The sequence below is a fragment of the Rana temporaria genome, chromosome 13 (genome assembly GCF_905171775.1).
Source record: "Rana temporaria chromosome 13, aRanTem1.1, whole genome shotgun sequence".
Lineage (NCBI taxonomy): Eukaryota > Metazoa > Chordata > Amphibia > Anura > Ranidae > Rana > Rana temporaria.
The window spans coordinates 70,809,394-70,830,537 of record NC_053501.1 but is presented as its reverse complement, the minus strand read 5'-3'; the positions used below and the strand labels follow the sequence as shown (position 1 = coordinate 70,830,537).

General features: G+C 42.9%; 1 protein-coding gene across 2 annotated transcripts in view; it reads right to left on the bottom strand.

The window, feature by feature from the left end:
• DISP2 (dispatched RND transporter family member 2) overlaps window positions 1-21,144 on the bottom strand; it is a 70,071-nt gene that overhangs the window by 9,064 nt on the left and 39,863 nt on the right. Inside the window, exons 3-6 of one of the 2 annotated variants that reach the window (XM_040332156.1) lie at window positions 17,725-17,754; window positions 16,987-17,110; window positions 11,020-11,135; window positions 6,384-6,508 (exon numbers count right to left, since the gene is read on the bottom strand). In XM_040332156.1, coding sequence (XP_040188090.1) covers window positions 6,384-6,508; window positions 11,020-11,135; window positions 16,987-17,110; window positions 17,725-17,754 — 395 coding nt within the window. The remainder of the gene's footprint in view (window positions 1-6,383; window positions 6,509-11,019; window positions 11,136-16,986; window positions 17,111-17,724; window positions 17,755-21,144) is intronic. The other variant, XM_040332157.1, reaches the window with a different exon arrangement.

The window sequence follows — 21,144 nt, the reverse complement described above, 5'->3', positions numbered from 1 at the left end:
TAAACAAAAATGTTTTCTTTGCTGTACAAATGATAATTTCTAGCTTTGAGAAGTGGCAGCTGGGCGCAAAATGGGGTCGATGGGGATTATTAGGACAGTTTAATAATATGTTGACTGCTGAAGCCACATTCAGAATATATGTATTTAATATACAAGCCTATAGTTTTAGATATAAGCATGGAGAGCAGCACAGCACAATACATGGGGGATTATTTATGAAAGGCAAATCCACTTTGCACTACAAGTGAAAACTATGGGGCAGATCCACGTACCTCTGCGCCGGGCGCAGCGTATCTAAGATACACTACTCCGCCGTAACTTTGTTCTTTTTTTTCGAATCCTGAAAGAATTTGCGCTGTAATTTACGGCGGCGTAGTGTATCTTTGGCGGCGTAATGGCGGGGCATTCAAATCTCTGTGATGGGGGCGTGTTTTATGTTAATACGTGGTGACCCGACGTAAAAAACGTTTTTTTTTAACTGCGCATGCGCCGTCCCTGGGGGTATCCCAGTGCGCATGCTCGAAATTAACCCAGAAGAAGGTAATGCTCACGACGGTGACGTCATTCTACGCAAATCCCTATTCGCGAACGACTTACGCAAACGACGTAAAAAATTCAAAATTGTACGCGGGAACGACGGCCATACTTAACATTGAGTACGCCTCATAACAGCAGCTTTAACTATACGCCGGAAAAAGCAGAACGCAAACGACGTAAAAAAATGCGCCGGCCGGTCATACGTTCGTGGATCGCCGTAACTAGCTAATTTTCATACTCAACGCGGAATTCGACGGAAACGCCACCTAGCGGCCGCCAAAAAATTTCAGCTTAGATCCGACGGCGTACTAAGACTTACGCCTGTCGGATCTAGCCGAGATGCCGTTGTATCGTGTTTTGTGGATACAAAACAAAGATACGACGCGCAAAATTTGAAATTACGCGGCGTATCAAGAGATACGTCGGCATAATACCTTTGTGGATCTGCCCCTACAAGTGCAAAGTGCACTTGAAAGTGTAGTCGCTGTAGATCCGAGGGGGACAAGGGAAAAAAACAGCATTTTAGTTTGCACATGATTGGATGATAAAATCAGCAGAGCTTCCCCTCATTTCAGATCTACCCCATTTACGGCGACTGCACTTCCAAGTGCACTTTCAACGCAATTTCAAGTACCGTATTTATCGGCGTATAACGTGCACTTTTTTACCCTTAAAAACAGGCTGAACCCGTCTCTGAGCCCTGCCGCCGACATATACCGAGCGCAGTACACTCGGGGACACTCGGCTAGGCGCGATCACGCCCTGCGAGAGGAGCCGAGCGTGGCCGAGTGTCCCCGAGTGTACTGCGCTCGGTATATGTTGGCGGCAGCGCTCGGAGACAGAGCGGGAGAAGCGGGGAGGACACCACGAAGGCCGAAGACGGACGCCGGACCGGACAAGGCCGCCGATGAACGCCGGGCAAGACGCCGAAGAGGGACATTTAAACTGTAAGTAATTTTTTTTTTAAGGAAATTTCCCTCCTAGAACTGGGTGCGCGCTATACGCCGGTGCGCACTATACCCAAATAAATACGGTACACTTTGCACTTGTAGTGCAAAGTGGATTTGTCTTTTGTAAATAACCCCCATTGTGTTGATTTGAATAGAAATTGCTCTGAGTAATAGGGAGATCAATACAATTCATGTTTTACCAAAAGGGTGGGAACCAACTATCAAAAGTTCCTTTGAAGTCAAATCTTAAAGGGGTTGTAAAGGAAAATTTTTTTTTCCCTAAATAGCTTCCTTTACCTTAGTGCAGTCCTCCTTCACTTACCTCATCCTTCCATTTTGCTTTTAAATGTCCTTATTTCTTCTGAGAAATGCTCACTTTCTGTTCTTCTGTCTGTAACTACACACAGTAATGGGAGGCTTTCTCCCTGGTGTGGAGAAAGCCTCTTGAGGGGGGAGGGGGCGAGCAGGCAAGTCAGGGCACTCTCTACTTTGCAGATAGAGAAAGGAGCTGTGTGTTAGTGGGCGTCCTGACACTCCTGCTCGCCCCCGCCCCCCTCAAGAAGCTTTCTCCACACCAGGGAGAAAACCTTGCATTACTGTGTGGAGTTACAGACAGAAGAACAGGAAGTGAGGATTTCTCAGAAGAAATAAGGACATTTAAAAGCAAAATCGAAGGATGAGGTAAGTGAAGGAGGACTGCACTAAGGTAAAGGAAAGTATTTAGGGAAAAAAAAATCCTTTACAACCACTTTAACCTACCTGGCGGTATGATTCTTTCAGAAAAAAGGTGCTGAAAGCGGTACCATTATTTGCAAGGAAATTTGGTGTTTTATACGGTAGGCCTGTAATTTTTAGAAATAACTCACTTAAATCTGACCAAGCAAGAGTCTTGTAGGCATCCCGGGTATGAATTTTTTTTAAAAACAAAATTATAAATTATAATATAATAAATAATTAGAAATAATTATAACAAATAATAATATAATTATAATAAAAATTATTCAATAATGTAATCAACTCAAAATCACTGAAATTTGCTCAGTTGCAGAATTGTCGCTGTCATTACTTTTATTTTTTTATGACGAATTTCTCCACAAATCGCTATCGCACAATTCTGCAAGTGATTATAATTTATTATCGCTGTTTTCTAGCTGCTCTAAAACCATTTTTGACATAAAGGGACACTTTTGGTTGCTATGGACAATCTACATTTGCAGGCAGAAAGAACAGTTTCTATTATATAAAAGTACATGTAGGGCACTGGGCAGACCACTAGGGACAAGGGGGGTGTGTATTTTTTACATACAGTACTGTAATCTATAAGATTACAGTATACTGTATGTATTGTGTTTGTTTACCTTTTTGAATTTGGCGCCGTTCTCCGCTCCCGTGCGTTGTAACGTCGCAGGGAACGGAGATCGGCGGCACACAGAGGCACTGTGTGAATCGAGCGAGGTCCCGCTCGCTCACACAGCGCGGTGGCATCGCTGGATCCAGGGACAAGGTAAGTAAACTAAGCCTGTGGATTCAGCGAGGCGAGCCCGAGTCTGACTCGGGGTTACCGATCGTAGCCCAAAAATCTCACCCCGAGTCAGACTCGGGAATACCGCCAGGGGGGTTAATACTTTATTACTTAATACTATATTGATATGCGGATGGTCATTCACATAAGCTTGTCAATTTCTATATTCAAAGGGCGAAATAGCACTCTTTACAAATTAAGGCGGAAATAGCCTTTGAACACAATCAAGACAATTGTTACACACTGGGGGTTATTTACTAAAGGGAAATCCACTTTGCACTACAAGTGCACTTGGAAGTGCAGTCGCTGTAGACCCGAGGGGGACATGCAAGGAAAATAAAAAACATAATTTTAGCTTGCACATGATTGGATAATAAAACATGTATTTCTGATTTATTGTGTGTGTATGTTTATATATATACAGTTGCAAGAAAAAGTATGTGAATGATATGGATTTGGATTTCTGCACAAATTGGTCATAAAATGTGATCTGATCTTCATCTAATGCCCTGTACACACGATCGGTCCATCCGATGAAAACGGTCTGATGGACCGTTTTCATCGGTTAACCGATGAAGCTGACTGATGGTCAGTCGTGCCTACACACCATCGGTTAAAAAAACGTTAGTTTCAGAACGCGGTGGCGTAAAACACAACGACCTGCTGAAAAAAATGAAGTTCAATGCTTCCAAGCATGCGTCGACTTGATTCTGAGCATGCGTGGATTTTTAACCGATGGTCGTGCCTACTAACAATCGTTTTTTTTTCTATCGATTAGGAATCCATCGGTTAAATTTAAAACAAGTTGGCTTTTTTTTAACCGATGGTTAAATAACCGATGGCGCCCACACACAATCGGTTTGGAGCGATGAAAACTGTCCATCAGACTGTTCTCATCGGTTTAACCGATCGTGTGTATGCGGCCTTAGTCACAACAATAGACAATTACAGTCTGCTTAAACTAATAACACACAAATAATTACATTTTACCATGTTTTTATTGAACACACCATGTAAACATTCACAGTGCAGGTGGAAAAAGTATGTGAACCCTTGGATTTAATAACTGATTGAATCTCCTTTGGCAGCAATGACTTCAACCAAATGTTTCCTGTAGTTGCAGATCAGACGTGTACAACGGTCAGGCGTAATTCTTGACCATTCCTCTTTACAGAACTGTTTCAGTTCAGCAATATTCTTGGGATGTCTGGTGTGAATCGCTTTCTGGAGGTTATGCCACAGCATCTCAATCGGGTTGAGGTCAGGACTCTGACTGGGCCACTCCAGAAGGCGTATTTTCTTCTGTTTAAGCCATTCTGTTGCTGATTTACTTCTATGCTTTGGGTTGTTGTCCTGTTGCAACACCCATCTTCTGTTGAGCTTCACTTGGTGGACAAATGGTCTTAAGTTCTCCTGCAAAATGTCTTGATAAACTTGGGAATTCATTTTTCCTTCGATGATAGCAATCTGTCAAGGCCCTGATGCAGCAAAGCAGCCCCAAACCTTGATGCCCCCACCACCATACTTCACAGTTGGGATGAGGTTTTGATGTTGGTGTGCTGTGCCTCTTTTTCTCCACACATAGTGTTGTGTGTTTCTTCCAAATAACTCAACTTTGGTTTCATCTGTCCATAGAATATTTTGCCAGTACTGCTGTGAAACATCCAGGTGCTCTTGTGCAAACTGTAAACGTGCAGCAATGTTTTTTTTGGACAGCAGTGGCTTCCTCTGTGGTATCCTCCCATGAAATCCATTCTTGTTTAGTGTTTTACGTATCGTAGATTTGCTAACGGATGTTAGCATATGCCAGAGACTTTTCTAAGTCTTTAGTTGACACTCTAGGATTCTTCTTCACCTCATTGAGCAGTCTGCGCTGTGCTCTTGCAGTCATCTTTACAGGATGGCCACTTCTAGGGAGAGTAGCAGCAGTGCTGAACTTTCTCCATTTATAGACAATTTGTCTTACCATGGACTGATGAACAGCAAGGCTTTTGGAGATACTTTTATAACCCTTTCCAGCTTTATGCAAGTCAACAATTCTTAATCGTAGGTCTTCTGAGAGCTCTTTTGTGTGTGGCATCATTCACATCAGGCAATGCTTCGTGTGAAAAGCAAACCCAGAACTGGTTTGTGTTTTTTATAGGGCAGGGCAGCTGTAACCAACACCTCCAATCACATCTCATTGATTGGACTCCAGTTGGCTGATGTCTCACTCCAATTAGCTCTTGGAGATATCATTAGTCTAGGGCAGGGTTTTTCAACTCCAGTCCTCAAGGCGCCCCAACAGGTCATGTTTTCAGGCTTTCCATTATTTTGCACAGGTATTTGATCAGTTTCACTGCCTTGCAATTGCCACAGCTGTTTCATCTGAGGGAAATCCTGAAAACATGACCTGTTGGGGCGCCTTGAGGACTGGAGTTGAGAAACACTGGTCTAGGGGTTCACATACTTTTTCCACCTGCACTGTGAATGTTTACATGGTGTGTTCAATAAAAACATGGTAACATTTAATTCTTTGTGTGTTATTAGTTTAAGCAGACTGTGATTGTCTATTGTTGTGACTTAGATGAAGATCAGATCACATTTTATGACCAATTTGTGCAGAAATTCTTATCATTCCAAAGGGTTCACATACTTTTTTTTGCAACTGTATATATATACACACACTAAATCAGAAATACATGTTTTGATAATAATAAATACATGTTTGATAAATAAAATGGCTGTTCCATTTACCCTATCAACATTCACCTTCCTAGTTATGGGAAGGTTGGACCTCATAACTGACATAATACGCACCTAGGATGATGGGACCAAGTACTACATGTACTTGGTCCCATGGGGGGGGGGGGCAGAACAGTATAAGAGATGCAGTCATGCTCTTGAGAAAGCATGGTGTAAAGCTAAATCCCTGCAAGTCCTGGGTCCTCCTATGACGTCCTGGTGGCCTTTGATTTGGTGGCGCAGACACATGGCTTTGGTAAGCGGTTGTATGGTTGTACAATATGGCGAATAATATCTTTCGAATTGTTAATTTCAGCACTGTTTGTAATATATACAATAATTATTTTCTCTGTAATGGTATTTTTTTTCCTCTTAAAGTGATGATTGTCTGAATTAATCCCCTGAGGAATTCCTTCTGGGCGAAACATGTCAGGATAATAACATCTTATCATCACCTATTTTTAATATGCCATCTATGATGTGATATAATGACAATCTGCTAACCCCCCCTTTTTCTATGTATGATATATTTTTAAATATGTATGAATAACATTGGTTAAACTTTTTACTACCTCTTGGTACTATTTATGATTAAAGCACCACCAAAAATCCCCTCAAAAAACTTTCCTCTGTAAGGAAATCATACTAACCTGGTGGACCACAGAAAAAGCCATCTACCCCATCCTTTTGTTCCACCATCCTGCGATATCGTGTTTCTTTTCTGGACATTTGAAGAAGCTTTTCCTTTCTTCTGCTGAAATCCAGGTCATTAAAACTGACAAAAAGAAATGACACTTGTAGATCTTTTGTAATGACTATATGAATGAATTTTCAATGTAAAAAAACATCATACACAATGTATTTTTATCACTACGGAAGAATCCTTTTTCACAATTAAAGCCTACGTTTATTTTAAAAATAATAAAGAAGAAGCACAAGGTATATTACATTCCTTCAGTGAGATGAGTCCCTTGTGCTACTGTGTCCCCATTAATCAGAAAACGTCCTCCTTCAATACCCATCCTTATCCCCTACACTGTAATATTCTGGTATTTTGGGGTTAATAGAACTAAAAGAGCTGTCAAAGACACTTGTCAAGAGTGCCTGATTATGCATGACTTTTTCCCCTGTAGGCAGGTATGGTCCATTGTCTCCACAGCAGTTGGTGCTCTTCTGCAGCAGTAATGCAGATGGAAGAGGAAGTCAAGAGGAACCTTGGGAGGCTAGGTTCACACTGCTGCAAATTTGCTGCGTATTTGCCGCGATTCGCGGCCACAATTTCAGGGAATGCCAGTCTATAGAGCTGAATTCGCATCGCACACAGATCAAACTCGCACAGGACCCTTTTTTCGTGCAGCTTATATTCGCAACGCATTACTGTGAACAGCACTAATGTTAAACTATGTATTTTAAATGACTTGCGAATTTGAGAAATCGCAACAGCTCAAATTCGCAATAGAATTCGCAGCAGTGTGAACCTAGCCTTACTCTATGGTTTCCTTGGGCACAGAGAGGCATCATCCAACTAGATGCTGGCACCCCATGTGACTTTGGTTGCCATCGTGGGTCAGGCAGAATCTATTTAAGACTCTGGCTCCCGGGCTTGGCGCGTGTGGCTAATGCAGGGACAGATCACCCATTTCAGACTGACCAGTTCCCCCCTCGGGACAGATACTGTTGGCACACCTGAAACCTTCCACTTCTACCATCACTGTTATCCTGTGAGGGTTTCTTGTCGGATGCCTTCTCGCCGGGCTTGTTGTCATTTGCCAAACTTCAGTTATAATACAGTTCCATTTCTGCAACTGGACTCTGAATTTTTAATGCTGCCGCACCATGCTGTACTACAACTTCTATTAACGGGAGGTGGAGGCGCACGGAGACACAGGATGGGGTATCCTGTGTCTCCACCACCTTCTTCACCTGTTGCGTAGACTCATCCCCTTCATCCCGGAAGGAGACACAGCAGTTGTAGTTGGAATAATCATCAATTCCCGACTTGACTACGCACACTCCCTCTACCTAGGACTTCCCAAATACCAAATGTCACGTTTACATTTCATCCAGAACACAGCAGCCAGACTGGTAACGTGAAAAAAACCCTGGGAATCAATCACCCCGACCCTGAGGACCCTCCATTGGCTAGCCGGCCCGTGAATGATCGGGTTACATTCAAGACCCTCACTCACAAATGCACACAAGGAAACGCTCCGCAATACTTATGCGAGAAAATAAAGCACTACACCCCTAGTCGCCCCCTCCGATCAACTAACCAAAACCCTCCTCCACATCCCCAAGACCCGCTACAAATCTAATGGAGAGCGAAGATTCGTGGTCCAAGGACCCCGGCTATGGAACGCTCTACCCACGGACATCCGGATGGAGGAAAACCATCTGGCCTTCAGGAAGAAGCTTAAGACCCACCTCTTCTGAAAACACAGGCGGACACTGGTGGCAAAAAGCGCCTTAAGGCGATTTAGTTTGCATTTGTAGCGCTATACAAGTACTCACTCACTCACTGTGAATTGAAATTGCTATTGTGCTAAAGTGCCAACAATATAAATAAATACATACATAAAAAAAAACAATTCATATGTGATAAATAGAAATGCTTTAAACAGAAATAATGAAAAAATTCCTGTGTGCAGCAATTATTATGTGATAAATTGTGATAATAGCTTCAAACAAATATATTAGAAAGTGATGCAATAAAGTCCCCAGTAAAAAGGTGACAATCCAATATTGTGACTGTATGGGGCTCCACACACTGTTGCAGTGACTTCACACATGTGCTTCCCCCCACCCCCGTGTGATTGTGCTCACCTCAGGGATTGTGACCGCACAATTGAGTTTGGTCTGAAAAGCAGCTGAACCACTGATCTCTGCTGGCTCCCCAGACAAATCCACTGGTATATTCCTCAATTCAAAATGAAAAGAGGCTTGATAGTGTGATATCGTTTAGATAAAGATTTATTAAAATTTAAAAACAGCAGGGTACTCACATTTTCATGGTGCTTCCAGCGCACCAATCTACAGCAAACAAATATAAAAAAATCTACTCCAATAGGCTTCTAGCCTTGGATGTATCAGCAGCAGCACAAGGAGCGTGTGTCCTGTCTCCTCCACCATCCTGGCCCCTCCCCTACGCCTGGTAACACAGGGCTATCACGTGTCTTCCTCAGGGTATATGATGACTATTTTTAGCTCTGATCGCTGTATAAATGTCAATGGTACCAAAAAAGTATCAAAAGTGTCCGATCTGTTTACCGCAATGTCGCAGTCCTGCTAAAAATCGTTGATCACAGGCATTACTAGTAACAAACATTTTTTTTTATATTGTCGGTCTTTTTCTGTTTAAAGCACAAAAAATAAAAACCGCAGAGATAATCAAATACCACCAAAAAAAGCTCTATTTATGGGAAAAAAAGGACCCTCATTTTGTTTGGGTACAGCATCGCACAACCGCAAAATTGCCTGCTAAAGCGTCGCAGTGCCGTATTGCAAAAAAATGGCCTGGTCATTAAGGGGGCAAATCCTTTCGGTCCTTAAGTGGTTAAGCAGTCATCTAAAGCTCATGTTACCTTGAGAAGCAAGTTTATTGCTACTACCAAAAAAAGGAGATAGTTGAGAATGGGAAATAAGTGACACATTTGATCCAATGTTTATATTGCTAAGGTTTGTAAATACCAAGTATTACTTATCTACTTCTGACATCATCAGGGCAGTGTATTGGTGTCATGACAGGTAGCTGGTAGCTGGTAATGTTTTATTTTATACTGACACAGTAGAGGTCACTGTAAACAGCATGGCTGCAAGCACATTTAGACAATTTCCTTCTGAGTAAAATAGATTTTCCAAAACCAGTTTATATAAGGGTCATAGGTGTGTGCAGCCTAATGCATTAGGATGTGCACCCCAAAGCTCAAACACGCATGTGTGTAGAGATTATATATATATATATATATATATATATATATATATATATATATATATATATATGAATATGGCGCGCACACACACGCTTATAAATAAATGTAAACAAACATTTTAAAATGTATTAAAACATGAATGGTGTCAGTAGAGCAGTGGATGGTGTCAGTAGTGTTTTATTTGTATTGTTTTATTTATAATCTTTTTACAATTTTATTTTTAATTTTTATTTTTTGCAATTATTTTAGGAGCCACGTTGGGGGGCTTTGGTGGAATATCAGGGGTCTAAACAGATGTCTCACTTTTGGCTCTGGCAACATGGGGATTAGGATGTGCCCAGGCAGACCCAGCACTCCATGTGCGCATGCCTATGATAAGGGTAATAAAACAAGGTAGGCTATATATTTACAAACTCACTACCCTGTTTTAAAACATTAGAGCAGGCGTAGGCAACCCCTGGCACTAGTGCCGCAAGTGTCACTCAAAGCCTCTTTTGCTGGCACTCGACTCCCCATCAGCAGAGCAGCGCAGGAAAGTGTCAGTGCAGGGGGGTACATTGGAGGGGGCAGATGAGCAGGGGGTTTAAGTGGTGGGGCATATGAGCAGGGGGTTACAGTGGTGGGGCAGATGTGCAGGGGGTTACAGTGGTGGGGCAGATGTGCAGGGGGTTACAGTGGTGAGGCATATGAGCAGGGGGTTACAGTGGTGGGGCATATGAGCAGGGGGTTACAGTGGTGGGGCATATGAGCAGGGGGTTCCAGTGGTGGGGCAGATGTGCAGGGGGTTACAGTGGTGGGGCAGATGTGCAGGGGGTTACAGTGGTGGGGCAGATGTGCAGGGGGGTTACAGTAGTGGGGCAGATGAACAGGGAGTTACAGTGGTGGGGCAGATGAGCAGGGGGTTACAGTGGTGGAGCAGAGGAGCAGGGGGTTACAGTGATCTGAGGTGTTGAATTACAGGAATTGGGGCTGATCTGAGGTGTGAGAGTGCAGGATGTTAATTTCTCACTACTAAAGTAATTTACAGCATTTACTTTATGAAAAATCCTTTCTGTGATTGAGAGCGTGAAGTTTTTTGTTATAAAATCTTTAAAAAAATCTATAAAAACCTTTTTCGGCACACTGTGCTCAAAAGTTTGCCTACCCTGCCTTAGAGTGATCAAACATGGTGAAAGGTGTAATTACATTTTAATGCTCCAAATTGGTCCAGCTTTCCTCCCATCTACTAGCATTCTGTTTAGCTGCAGCACCTTCACGGTTTATTTACCTAGGCTGTAAATGGCAGCTCATATGCTGTGTGAAATGTTTGGCAGGCAGATGGCGTAGAAGTGATTCAACAATAAAACTGTCATTATACCTGTTCTTCTCATTGTGTGGATAGGCAGGCAATGACCTTCTGTATGCTGTACTGCTCTGCATATTTTTCCAGGTCATTAACTTCTTCCCAATTTCTGTATCTCTTGGCTCAAATCCCTATGACAGGCAAAGAACGGAAAGTCATTAAGTCTCATAACAGAAATACAGAGCATCAGCATAACTGAATATCGTGAATTGACTCTCAAATGCCCTACATTTGGTTTATATATCTGCAAAGCTCTAGATGTTTGATTCCAGATATCTTAGCTTCGTACACACGATCAGATTTTCGGACGAACGTTTTTTGTTGCATGCTAGTCTCATGTCGAAAGTGAAGAGGTTACTCACCATACACAAATTCTCGCACAACAGAATACAAATTCAGAAGTGACGTCATGTGTTGACTAGTTTTATATGTGGTCTTTCGTTTCAGAGCATGTGTAGTCTTGCTCTTACCATTTTTTTCGTACTAGTTAAACGAAAATCAGACGTTGAGTTCACGTACGACAAAAATGTTATAGTCTACACATCCAGCTTTTGTCTGACGAAAATCTGAATCGGATGTTAAAAGCACCATACTAACGATCCGAAAATCGTCAGATCGTGTGTACGAGCCTTTAGTTGCATAAGAAATGTAATAAATATATCAGGAATCTTCATAAATATCCCTTTAAACCAGTGGTTCTCAACCTTCTAGTGCCGTGACCCCTTGATAAAACTTCCCAACTTGTGGGGACCCCTAACAGTAAAGAAAAATTCATAGCGTGGGTTGAAAGCACCAAGACAAGACAAACCCGTCCCTAACCCGCAGACATTTATAGGTAGATTCAGGTACAAGGGATTAACTTTAGGGCGGCGTAGCCTAGCCTGTTTAGGCTACACCACCGTAAATTAGCTAGGCTAGTAATGATTCTCAATCTTCTTACCTGGTAATCTACGGCGGCGTAGCCTCAAACGAGCGGGCGTAAGGGCGCCTAATTCAAATGACTTGGAGGGGGGGGCGTGTATCATGGTAATGAGGCTTGACCTCACGTCTTCGACGTTTTTTGTCACTGCGCATGCGCCGGGCGACTACATTTCCCAGTGCGCATTGCGGCTAAGTACTCCGTAAGGGCCTATTGATTTCGACATGGACGTAAACGACGTAACTCCCGATTCGCGGACGACTTACGCAAACGATGTAAAAAATTCGAACCTCGCAGCGGGAACGGCGGCCATACTTTAACATTGTTATTCCACCTCATAGGTGGAATAACTTTAGGCCGCCTAAGGCCTTACGGAAACGATGTAATTCGACTGCGGCGGCCGGGCGTACGTTCGTGATTCGGCGTACAAGCTTATTTACATAATCTACGCCGGCCGCAATGGAAGCGCCACCTAGCGGCCATCCAAAAAATTGCAATCTAAGATAGGACGGCGCAAGCCGGCCTATCTTAGATATGTTTAAGTGTATCTCTGTTTGAGCATACGCTTAAACATACGGCGGCGTAGATTCTTTCTGAATTTACCTATATGCTCTTCCTGAGTCCCTTCCACTTGTACAATATTAAAACCTCTTATAGTACATTTTAGGATGTACCACTCTTTCTCTTTGCTCTCTTTTCTTTCCCTTTCATCTCTCTCTATCCTAAGGCCCCTTTCAGACTGGGGCGGGAGCCGCGGTGGCGGTATAACGCCGCTAAAAATAGCGTTGTTATACCGCCGGGATTCCCGCGGGAATCGGCCGCTAGCGGTCGATAAAGGGTTAATACCTCCCGCAATGCGCCTCTTCCCATTGTTTTTAATGGGAGGGAGCGGTGAAGGAGCGGTATACATGCCACTCCTCTCACCGCTCCAAAGATGCCGCTGACAGGAGATTTTTTTCTCTCCCGCCAGCGCATCCCCTCAGTGTGAAAGCCCTCCAGCTTTCACATTGAGTAGGCAGTGAAGGAGTTTTTCAGGTGGTATAGCAGTGCTATTTTTAGCGCTGTACCGCCTGAAAAACTCCTCAGTGTGAAAGGGGTCTTATTCCTTGTTTTTTCCCCCCAATCCCTCCCTCTAACTGTCTTTCTTGCTCTCCCTTTTTTTCCCCTTTCTCTCCCTTTTTCTTTGTTCCTCCCCCTCTTATCATCTCCCTTCCTGGGAGAACAGTGCAGGCTTCAGGAACAGCCCAGGATTTAGTGACCCCTGGCAAATCATCATTTGACCCCCGAGGGGGTCCCGACCCCCAAGTTGAGAACCACTGCTTTAAACAATAGTCAGATGATAAAGCATGAAACAAATGAGAGTTTTGGGATGTAAATTTGAAAGTACACTTCATAATTACAATAGTATTAAATCATCAGCGTTTTTATAGTTTAAACACATTGAACACAATAGAAAAAACATTCTCCAGTACATTATCTGTTAGGGCTGCTGGCTTCTACTCTGTCTGGCGTGCTTCCTTGAGGGCCAGTTCACACCATCCATATGTGTTCCGGGTGCAATATGATGTCAGCCTATTCATCTGAATGGGCTGAAATCATTCCAGACCACACCAAATGTAGTGCATGCACTACTTTAGAAAACGCAAAAAACAAACCACATGTTACTACTGTACCACGCGATGTAGTGCAGACCCCCGCACTGTGTTTGCAACCTGAATTTGGGGTTTCATTAAGATAACATGACACCCTCTGCAGATTGCAAACTGCAGTGCATTTTGAATGTAGTTTGGGAAATGAGCATGGAATGCGTTTTTCCACACCGAGTTACGGAGTGAATAGGTTCTGAACATCCAGTCCTGAAAGGATAGAAGTGATAGTGTGTCCACTATCACTTCTATCAGTCCTGAGTCTGAGGCTGTCAGTTTGTAGAAGGTAGGGGTGAGGAGGAGGGAGGAGCAGGGAAGTGCTTTGCCATTCTAGGTTATGGGGCTGTGTGTTTCTATTAAAGTGGTTGTAAACCCTTACATACCACTTTCACCTACCACTTTCACCTACAGGTAAGTCTAGATTTAAGGGACACTAAAGGCAAGATTTTTTTTAATTAAAAATAACAAACATGTTATTCTTACCTCTGCTGTGCAGTTCGTTTTGCACAGAGTGGCCCCGCGATCCGTGTCTTCTGGGGTCCCTCGGCGGCTGTCTCTGATCCTCTTCGCAAAAGCTTTCCGAGGAATGGTGGAAAGCTTTTGCGAGCGCGCTCCCGTGATACAGCGGCGGCCATAGCCGTCGACTGTATGACTCGGCCACGCCCCCTGGCACGCAGCGTCATCCGCTGTGATTGACAGGGGGCGTGGTAAACAAAAAAGTCCCAAAGTGGATGATGAAGTGTCCTTGTGTAAACTTTAGAGTGGAGACTTTCGAGTGGAGAGGTAAGTAAAACGGGGACTTTCGAGTGGAGAGGTAAGTAAAACGGGGGCTCAGGGGGGGTCGGTGCTATCAGATGTTTTTTTACCTTTACAACCCCTTTAAGGCTTACCTGTAGGTGCTGGAAATATCTTCTAAATCTACACGGTTTAGGAGATATTTACAAATCGTCGTACAGCAATTTCTTCTACGCATGTGCCAGAGTTAGAAAGGGCACGCTGTGCCGTTTCTAGCTCGGGTCATGCCATGACTGGTGGCTCCAGCGCGAAAGAGGGGTGAAGAATGGATGCCCGCTCCCAGCGAGGAAGATGGGGACATCGCGGACTTCTCCTGCAGGTAAATGTCACATAATGAGCTACTATGCGATGCATAGTAGCCCATTATGCTTTACCTTTGCAGGGAAACAAAGAGGAAGTAAAACCCATCAGGGTTTACTTCCTCTTTAAAAGGTGAAGAGTGCTTCCGCGCCACCACTGATGACCTCTGATGAAGCCACGTGATGGGGCGTAACTAGTAAGGGCCTGATGCTCCAGGAAACACTAGAAGAACTAAACGCTGAATCGTTGTTTTACATTGCTTAACAATCCTTTATGTAAGTTTCTATGTTTTTATTCAATAAAATTCAATGATATACTTCACTATGGGATGTCTCTCTGCTTTACACTTGGGCTAACATCGAGGAGAGATCCTGTGAAACCATCTACACCCACAGTGACAGACAACAGCTACATAAGAAGACTGTGAAGACATATTTGTTTGGATATCTGTTTACACAATGACACTTCATCATCCACTTTGGGACTTTTTTGTTTACTATTCGTCCTATGCATATATTGCACAGTATTGCTGAACTTTGCACAATATTTTGGGGTATTTTACCACTTTGCACAATATTTTAGGCATTTTACCATTAAGTGAATTTTCACTTTGGAATATTTATTTATGTATTATTGATTTACTTGATCTATGCGCTGATCAGTTTTTATCACTTACTTCCTCTTTAACCAGTTAAGGACCCCTTCACACGATATACGTCGGCAGAATGGCACGGCTGGGCACAAGCACGTACCTGTACGTCCTCTTTAAGTGCCCAGCCATGGAGTCGCGAGCGCGGTCCCGGTCCGAAGCTCCGTGACCGCGCCCATGGACCCAATCGCCGCCGGTGTCCCGCGATCGGTCACAGGAGCTGAAGAACGGGAAGATGTGTGTGTAAACACACCTTCCCTGTTCTTCATTGTGGCAATGTCAGTGATCGTCTGTTCCCTGATATAGGGAAAGACGATCACTGATAAGTCAGCCCCGCCCCCTACAGTTAGAAACACATATGAGGTGTGTGATTGGTTCTTTTGAAAGAATACAAATGTCTGATTGGCTGATTGTGAAGCCACCACCTTCTTTTGTTATTCATGTTGACAGTATAAATAAACAGAGCTGCTCATGCTAGGGAGGATTCTGCTAAGCTCAACGTGATACCAGCATCTGTGTCTGTGTTACTTAGAGACAAAACCAGCGCACTTTTCCCGGCATTATACAAGAGAGCTATCTTTGTGCTTTTAAGCGCAAGGAAATTATTTGCTTATAGAAGAAGCTTAAAGTGTATGTAAACCCACTCTCATCCTTTCTAAACTACTGCCATAGTGCTGATCTATAAGGATATAGATGCCTCCTGCATGTATCCTTACCTGTCAAATTTTTCCCTTCTGTCTGGAGCTCTGTGGGTGGAGTCGTGATGTCAGTAGACTCCCAGCCCTCCTCTACACTCCCCTTGTCAACATGGATTTTCTCCTGTGTATTCCTAAGGCCTCGTACACACGACCGGTTTCCTCGGCAGAATCCATCAAGAAACTTGGTGGGAGATTTTTTTTGCAGAGGAAACCGGTCGTGTGTACATTTTTCAGCAAGGAAACTGCACAGGAACTTGACGAGCCAAAAAGAGAGCATGTTCTCTTTTTCCTCAACGGGAATGGAGAAAATTGGTTAGTCAAGTTCCTCGACAAGCCTAACAAGAACTCGACAGGAAAACGATGTGTTTCACCCGCCGAGTTCCTCGGTCGTGTGTACGAGGCTTTACACTAAATTCTGCTATGATCACTAACATCCAGTCAAAATCCAGAAAAGTAACCACATGACTTCAGAAAAGGAGTGGGGGTGGAAATTAAAAAATAATGCCTGTCTCCAGGCTAGTGCATGAGTTATGTAAATAACCTGTCACTCACAGCAAGGGGGAGGAACGGACTAAGGTTTTTCTCAGTTAGTCCGTTTTATTTCAATGAACAATAAAAGAGGATTGTTTAGAGCTGGATTAACTATGTGTGGCAAGACTGGGCACAGATGATATGAAATCTTATACTCTACACTGTGAAAGCAAAAAAATTAACATTTTCGTGTTTACATCCACTTTAATATTTCCAGGACAATATACAGTACTTTAAATATAGGCTGATTGGATGTTCAGATTTTAATACAGCTCCAAGGCTTTCAAGACATCAAATGCAGTTTGACTAGTTGTCTGGAGTCACCTCTAAGTGGAGATCACACTGTTCTGTTTTATCTTGACAATAATGATAATCTATGTTCTGTCACTTTGAAGATATTATTTTTCTTAGTTGATAATATAATTTCAACTAGAGAAGGCTCACCATCAAAGGCTCTGAAAAGTCTGGCATTTGTCCAACCAGTAGTCCTGCCAGAGTGCACACCAGCATAAGAAGCACACAAACGGCCAAGATAGGCAGGGGCCAGTCAGTTATCATCTGAGAGTAACTGTAAGCAAATCACAGTAACAGAATATGGTCAGTGTTCATATTAACATACTAACTAAAAGCACTTGTGCAGACTAGGCCATACATAATAGACGGGGCCAAATCAGATTGATCGACCTCCAGGTCACATGGGAAACCATTAAAAAAACTGCTCATAGGGTCAGATTGCTAAACAGTCACATTTAGTCTGGACACAAGTGCTAATCAAGTTTAATTGCAGGGGTGGAGACATCAGAGAGGAGTCACAAGACACTCATGAAACACCCATTGTCCTATTTCTCTAAAGGATCCTAATTAAGGGCCTCTGCAGAACAGTATATAGAGAATGCATTAACAATCATAGCTGCTTTTTATTTTGGTAGCAGTAATCGTACATTTGAGGACACATGAGGTAAGGGATGTACAAAAAAAAAAAAAAAAGGAATGAACAGCTACACGTGCCAAGGGCAACTACAATTCTAAATACAACTCTGAGAATCATTCTGACTGCTTGTCATTTTTGGACTTTTATTGCCACCGTTTAAAATTTGCAACTGTTGCTGTTCTAACTTTGAGATATGTAGGCCATTGTCTAACTGTATATCTAAAGATGAAGGACTGACATTCTGTACATACCTTTTTGGCATCCTAAATGCTTTATCGTGTCTTGCAAAATAAATAAACAGAAATTAATATGGATCATGACTGATATCAGTGAGGAGAGAATTGAGAAAGCTATGCAAGAGACAATTAGGCATATTACCAAGAAGCATTATCACACACATTACAACTCATGAACATTTAAGACAGAAAAACAATCTTACATGTACATTTTACTAAGGCCTCGTACACACGAGGGGACATGTCCGATGAAAACGGTCCGCAGAACCGTTTTCATCGGACATGTCCCCTCGGAGATTTCTGTCTGATGGTTGTACACACCATCAAACAGAAATCCGCGCGGACAGGATCCGCGGTGACGTGGCCGCGCCGCCGCCGCGACGATGATGCGGCGACCTGCGCGACCCTGGAAGGTCAATGCTTCCACGCATGCGTCGAATCACTTCGACGCATGTGAGGTCTTTCGGCCGAGCGGACATGTCCGGTGAGTCGTACAGACGACCGAACATGTCCGACGGACAGGCTTCCAGCGGACATGTTTCTTAGCATGCTAAGAAACATTTGTCCGCTGGAAACCTGTCCGATCCGCTGGAAAATTGTCCGGTCAGCCGTACACACGACCGAACATGTCCGCGGAAACTGGTCCGACGGACCAGTTTCAGCAGACATGTTCAGTCGTGTGTACGAGGCCTAATTTTTTGAAAATATGAATGATAACACAATTTGTTTTCTTTCACTCATGGTTAGTGTTTGGCTGAAGCCATTTATTATCAATCAACTGTGTTTACTCTTTTTAAATCATAATGACAACAGAAACTACGAAATTACCCTAATCAAAAGTTTACATACCCCAGATCTTAATACCATGTATTGCCCCCTTTAACATCAATGACAGCTTGAAGTCTTTTGTGGTATTTGTGGAAGAGGCTCTTTATCTTCTCAGATGGTAAATTCCTCCTGGCAAAAAGTCTCCAGTTCCTGTAAATTCTTGGGCTGTCTCGCATGAACTGCACGTTTGAGATCTCCCCAGAGTGGCTCAATGATATTGAGGTCAGGAGACTGAGATGGCTTAAATTTATTCTGTTGTAGCCAATGACAGGTCAACTTGGCCCTGTGTTCTGGATCATTGTCATGTTGTAATGTCCAAGTACGTCCCATGCGCAGCTTCCTGGCTGATGGATGCAAATGTTACTCCAGTATTTTTTGATAACATACTGCATTCATCTTTCCATCAATTTTGACCAAATTTGCTGTGCCTTTGTAGCTCACACATCCCCAAAACATCAGCGATCCACCTCCATGTTTCACAGTAGGAATGGTGTACCTTTCATCATAGGCCTTGTTGACTCCTCTCCAAATTAGCTTTGATGGTTGTGGCCAAAAAGCCCAATTTTGGTCTCATCACTCCAAATGACTTTGTGACAAAGGGTTTGAGGCTTGTCTCTGTGCTGTTTGGCGTATTGTAAGCAGGATACTTTGTGTAGTAATGGCTTTCTTCTGGCGACTCAACCATGTAGCCCTTATTTTTTGTGCATCTTGAAACAGCCACACCACATGTTTTCAGAGTCCTGTATTTCACCTGAAGTTATTTGTGGGGTTTTCTTTGCAACCCAAACAATTTTCCTGGCAGTTGTGGGCCCCACCTTTTAGGTATCTTAAAACCATACACCTGGGAACCCACATATTGGTGGTTGTCTCTAGATGTGTCATCCCTGTATACTTCAATCCCTCACGATGTTGGTCTTCGAGCAGCTAAACATTTTTTATCTAAAGACCCACTCATTAATTTTAGACAAATTTTGTTAATTTTAGAAGCTTTAACATTCTGTCTTAAACAGGGTTAGGATTTAGGGTTAGGGTTAGGGTTTCCCATTGAACAATATGGCTAGGACTCAGGAATTGGAACAGGGACCTCCCCCAAAGGTCAAAGGTCAGAAGGCGGGTTCCCAGAGGTCAAAGGTCACAGGGCGTGGCTGACCCACCCCCACCAAAGTGTACCGCCTACCCCAACAAAGTCGGGGAATGAAAAAGTCGGAATGAACATCTGTCTTAAACATAATTATTTTGATTTTAACAATACACATTATCTCCAAATGAATGGGACAAATTTTGCACCTAGTTATGCTAATTTGACGATGGGCTATTAGGAACATCTATTTCTTTCTGCTGACCATCCCTTCGCTTCCCATGTTGTGTATAATGGTCGATACATTGACGACATGGTCATAATATGGGATGGGACGTCCGAAGATATTTGTCTATTATTGTAATAATAAAAAAAGCATTGTCATTCACCCATGTATCTGATCAGCACTCATTGGCCTTTTTGGATCTTGAGTTATGCCACGATGAAGGGTCTATTTTTTCCTGCAATTATGTAAAACCCACTACGGGCAATTCTTTTATCTACTTCAACAGTTGCCATCATCTGAAGTGGGTAAATAATATACCTCGTAGCCAATTTTGCTGTCTCAGAAGAAACTGTACCAGGGACAGTGATTTTGATTTTCATGGCGCCCTGCTTACCAAAGAATTCCTTGATAAAGGATAACCAGCACCTTTAATAGATGAAGCATGCAAACATTATCGACAGAGTAATATTGGCCCATACTTCTTGAGGATCCTCACCTTAAGTCCAATATAGCAACATACCCTAAGATAGCATATCAGAAGGCTCGTAATATCAAGAGCAAAATTGCCCCAAGCAAGATCCCATCCACTAAGGCAGCTACCTCGTTGACTATAATTCCCCTCCATGGTATGTTTCAGTGCATGAAATCTTTTTTCTTGACATGTCAATTTGTTCAACATGGCCAAAAGTCATTTGTAATCAAAGGTAAGATGTACACGTTCAAGGACTTTTACAACTGTTCCACTGATTACGTTGTATATTGCCTTACCTGCCCTTGTGGGCTTTTCTATGTAGGTAGGACCATCAGAGCCTAGAGGGCACACTTCGGTGAGCACAGAAGATTTATCGAGAAAGGACGGGACCATCATAGTGTCCCAAGACACTTTCTCTGTCACCATAAGAAATCCACTTCAGGTTTGAAAGTGTGGGTACTGGAATCTATTCCAGATACTTTACCTGGAGCCGAACATTATAAACGACTTTGTCAGAAGGAATCCTTCTGGATATATTCCCTAGGGACTTAAGTACCCGGTGGGTTAAATGAGGAAATCGAAATGTACACTCTCTTGTGAATCACACACTGTGCCATACCCACTTATATTGCTCACACCCATTTGTATATAGGATGCAGTGTTACACTCACTTATACTGCCTATATACAATACATGAATATATCAGTGTGCATATGTCATAATGCACATAGTAAATACACAATATCTATTGTATCGTTTTATTATTTATGTATAGGGCGTCCCAGTTTATGTGGAATATCAGTGTTTAATTGTGGATATGTGATCTATTTT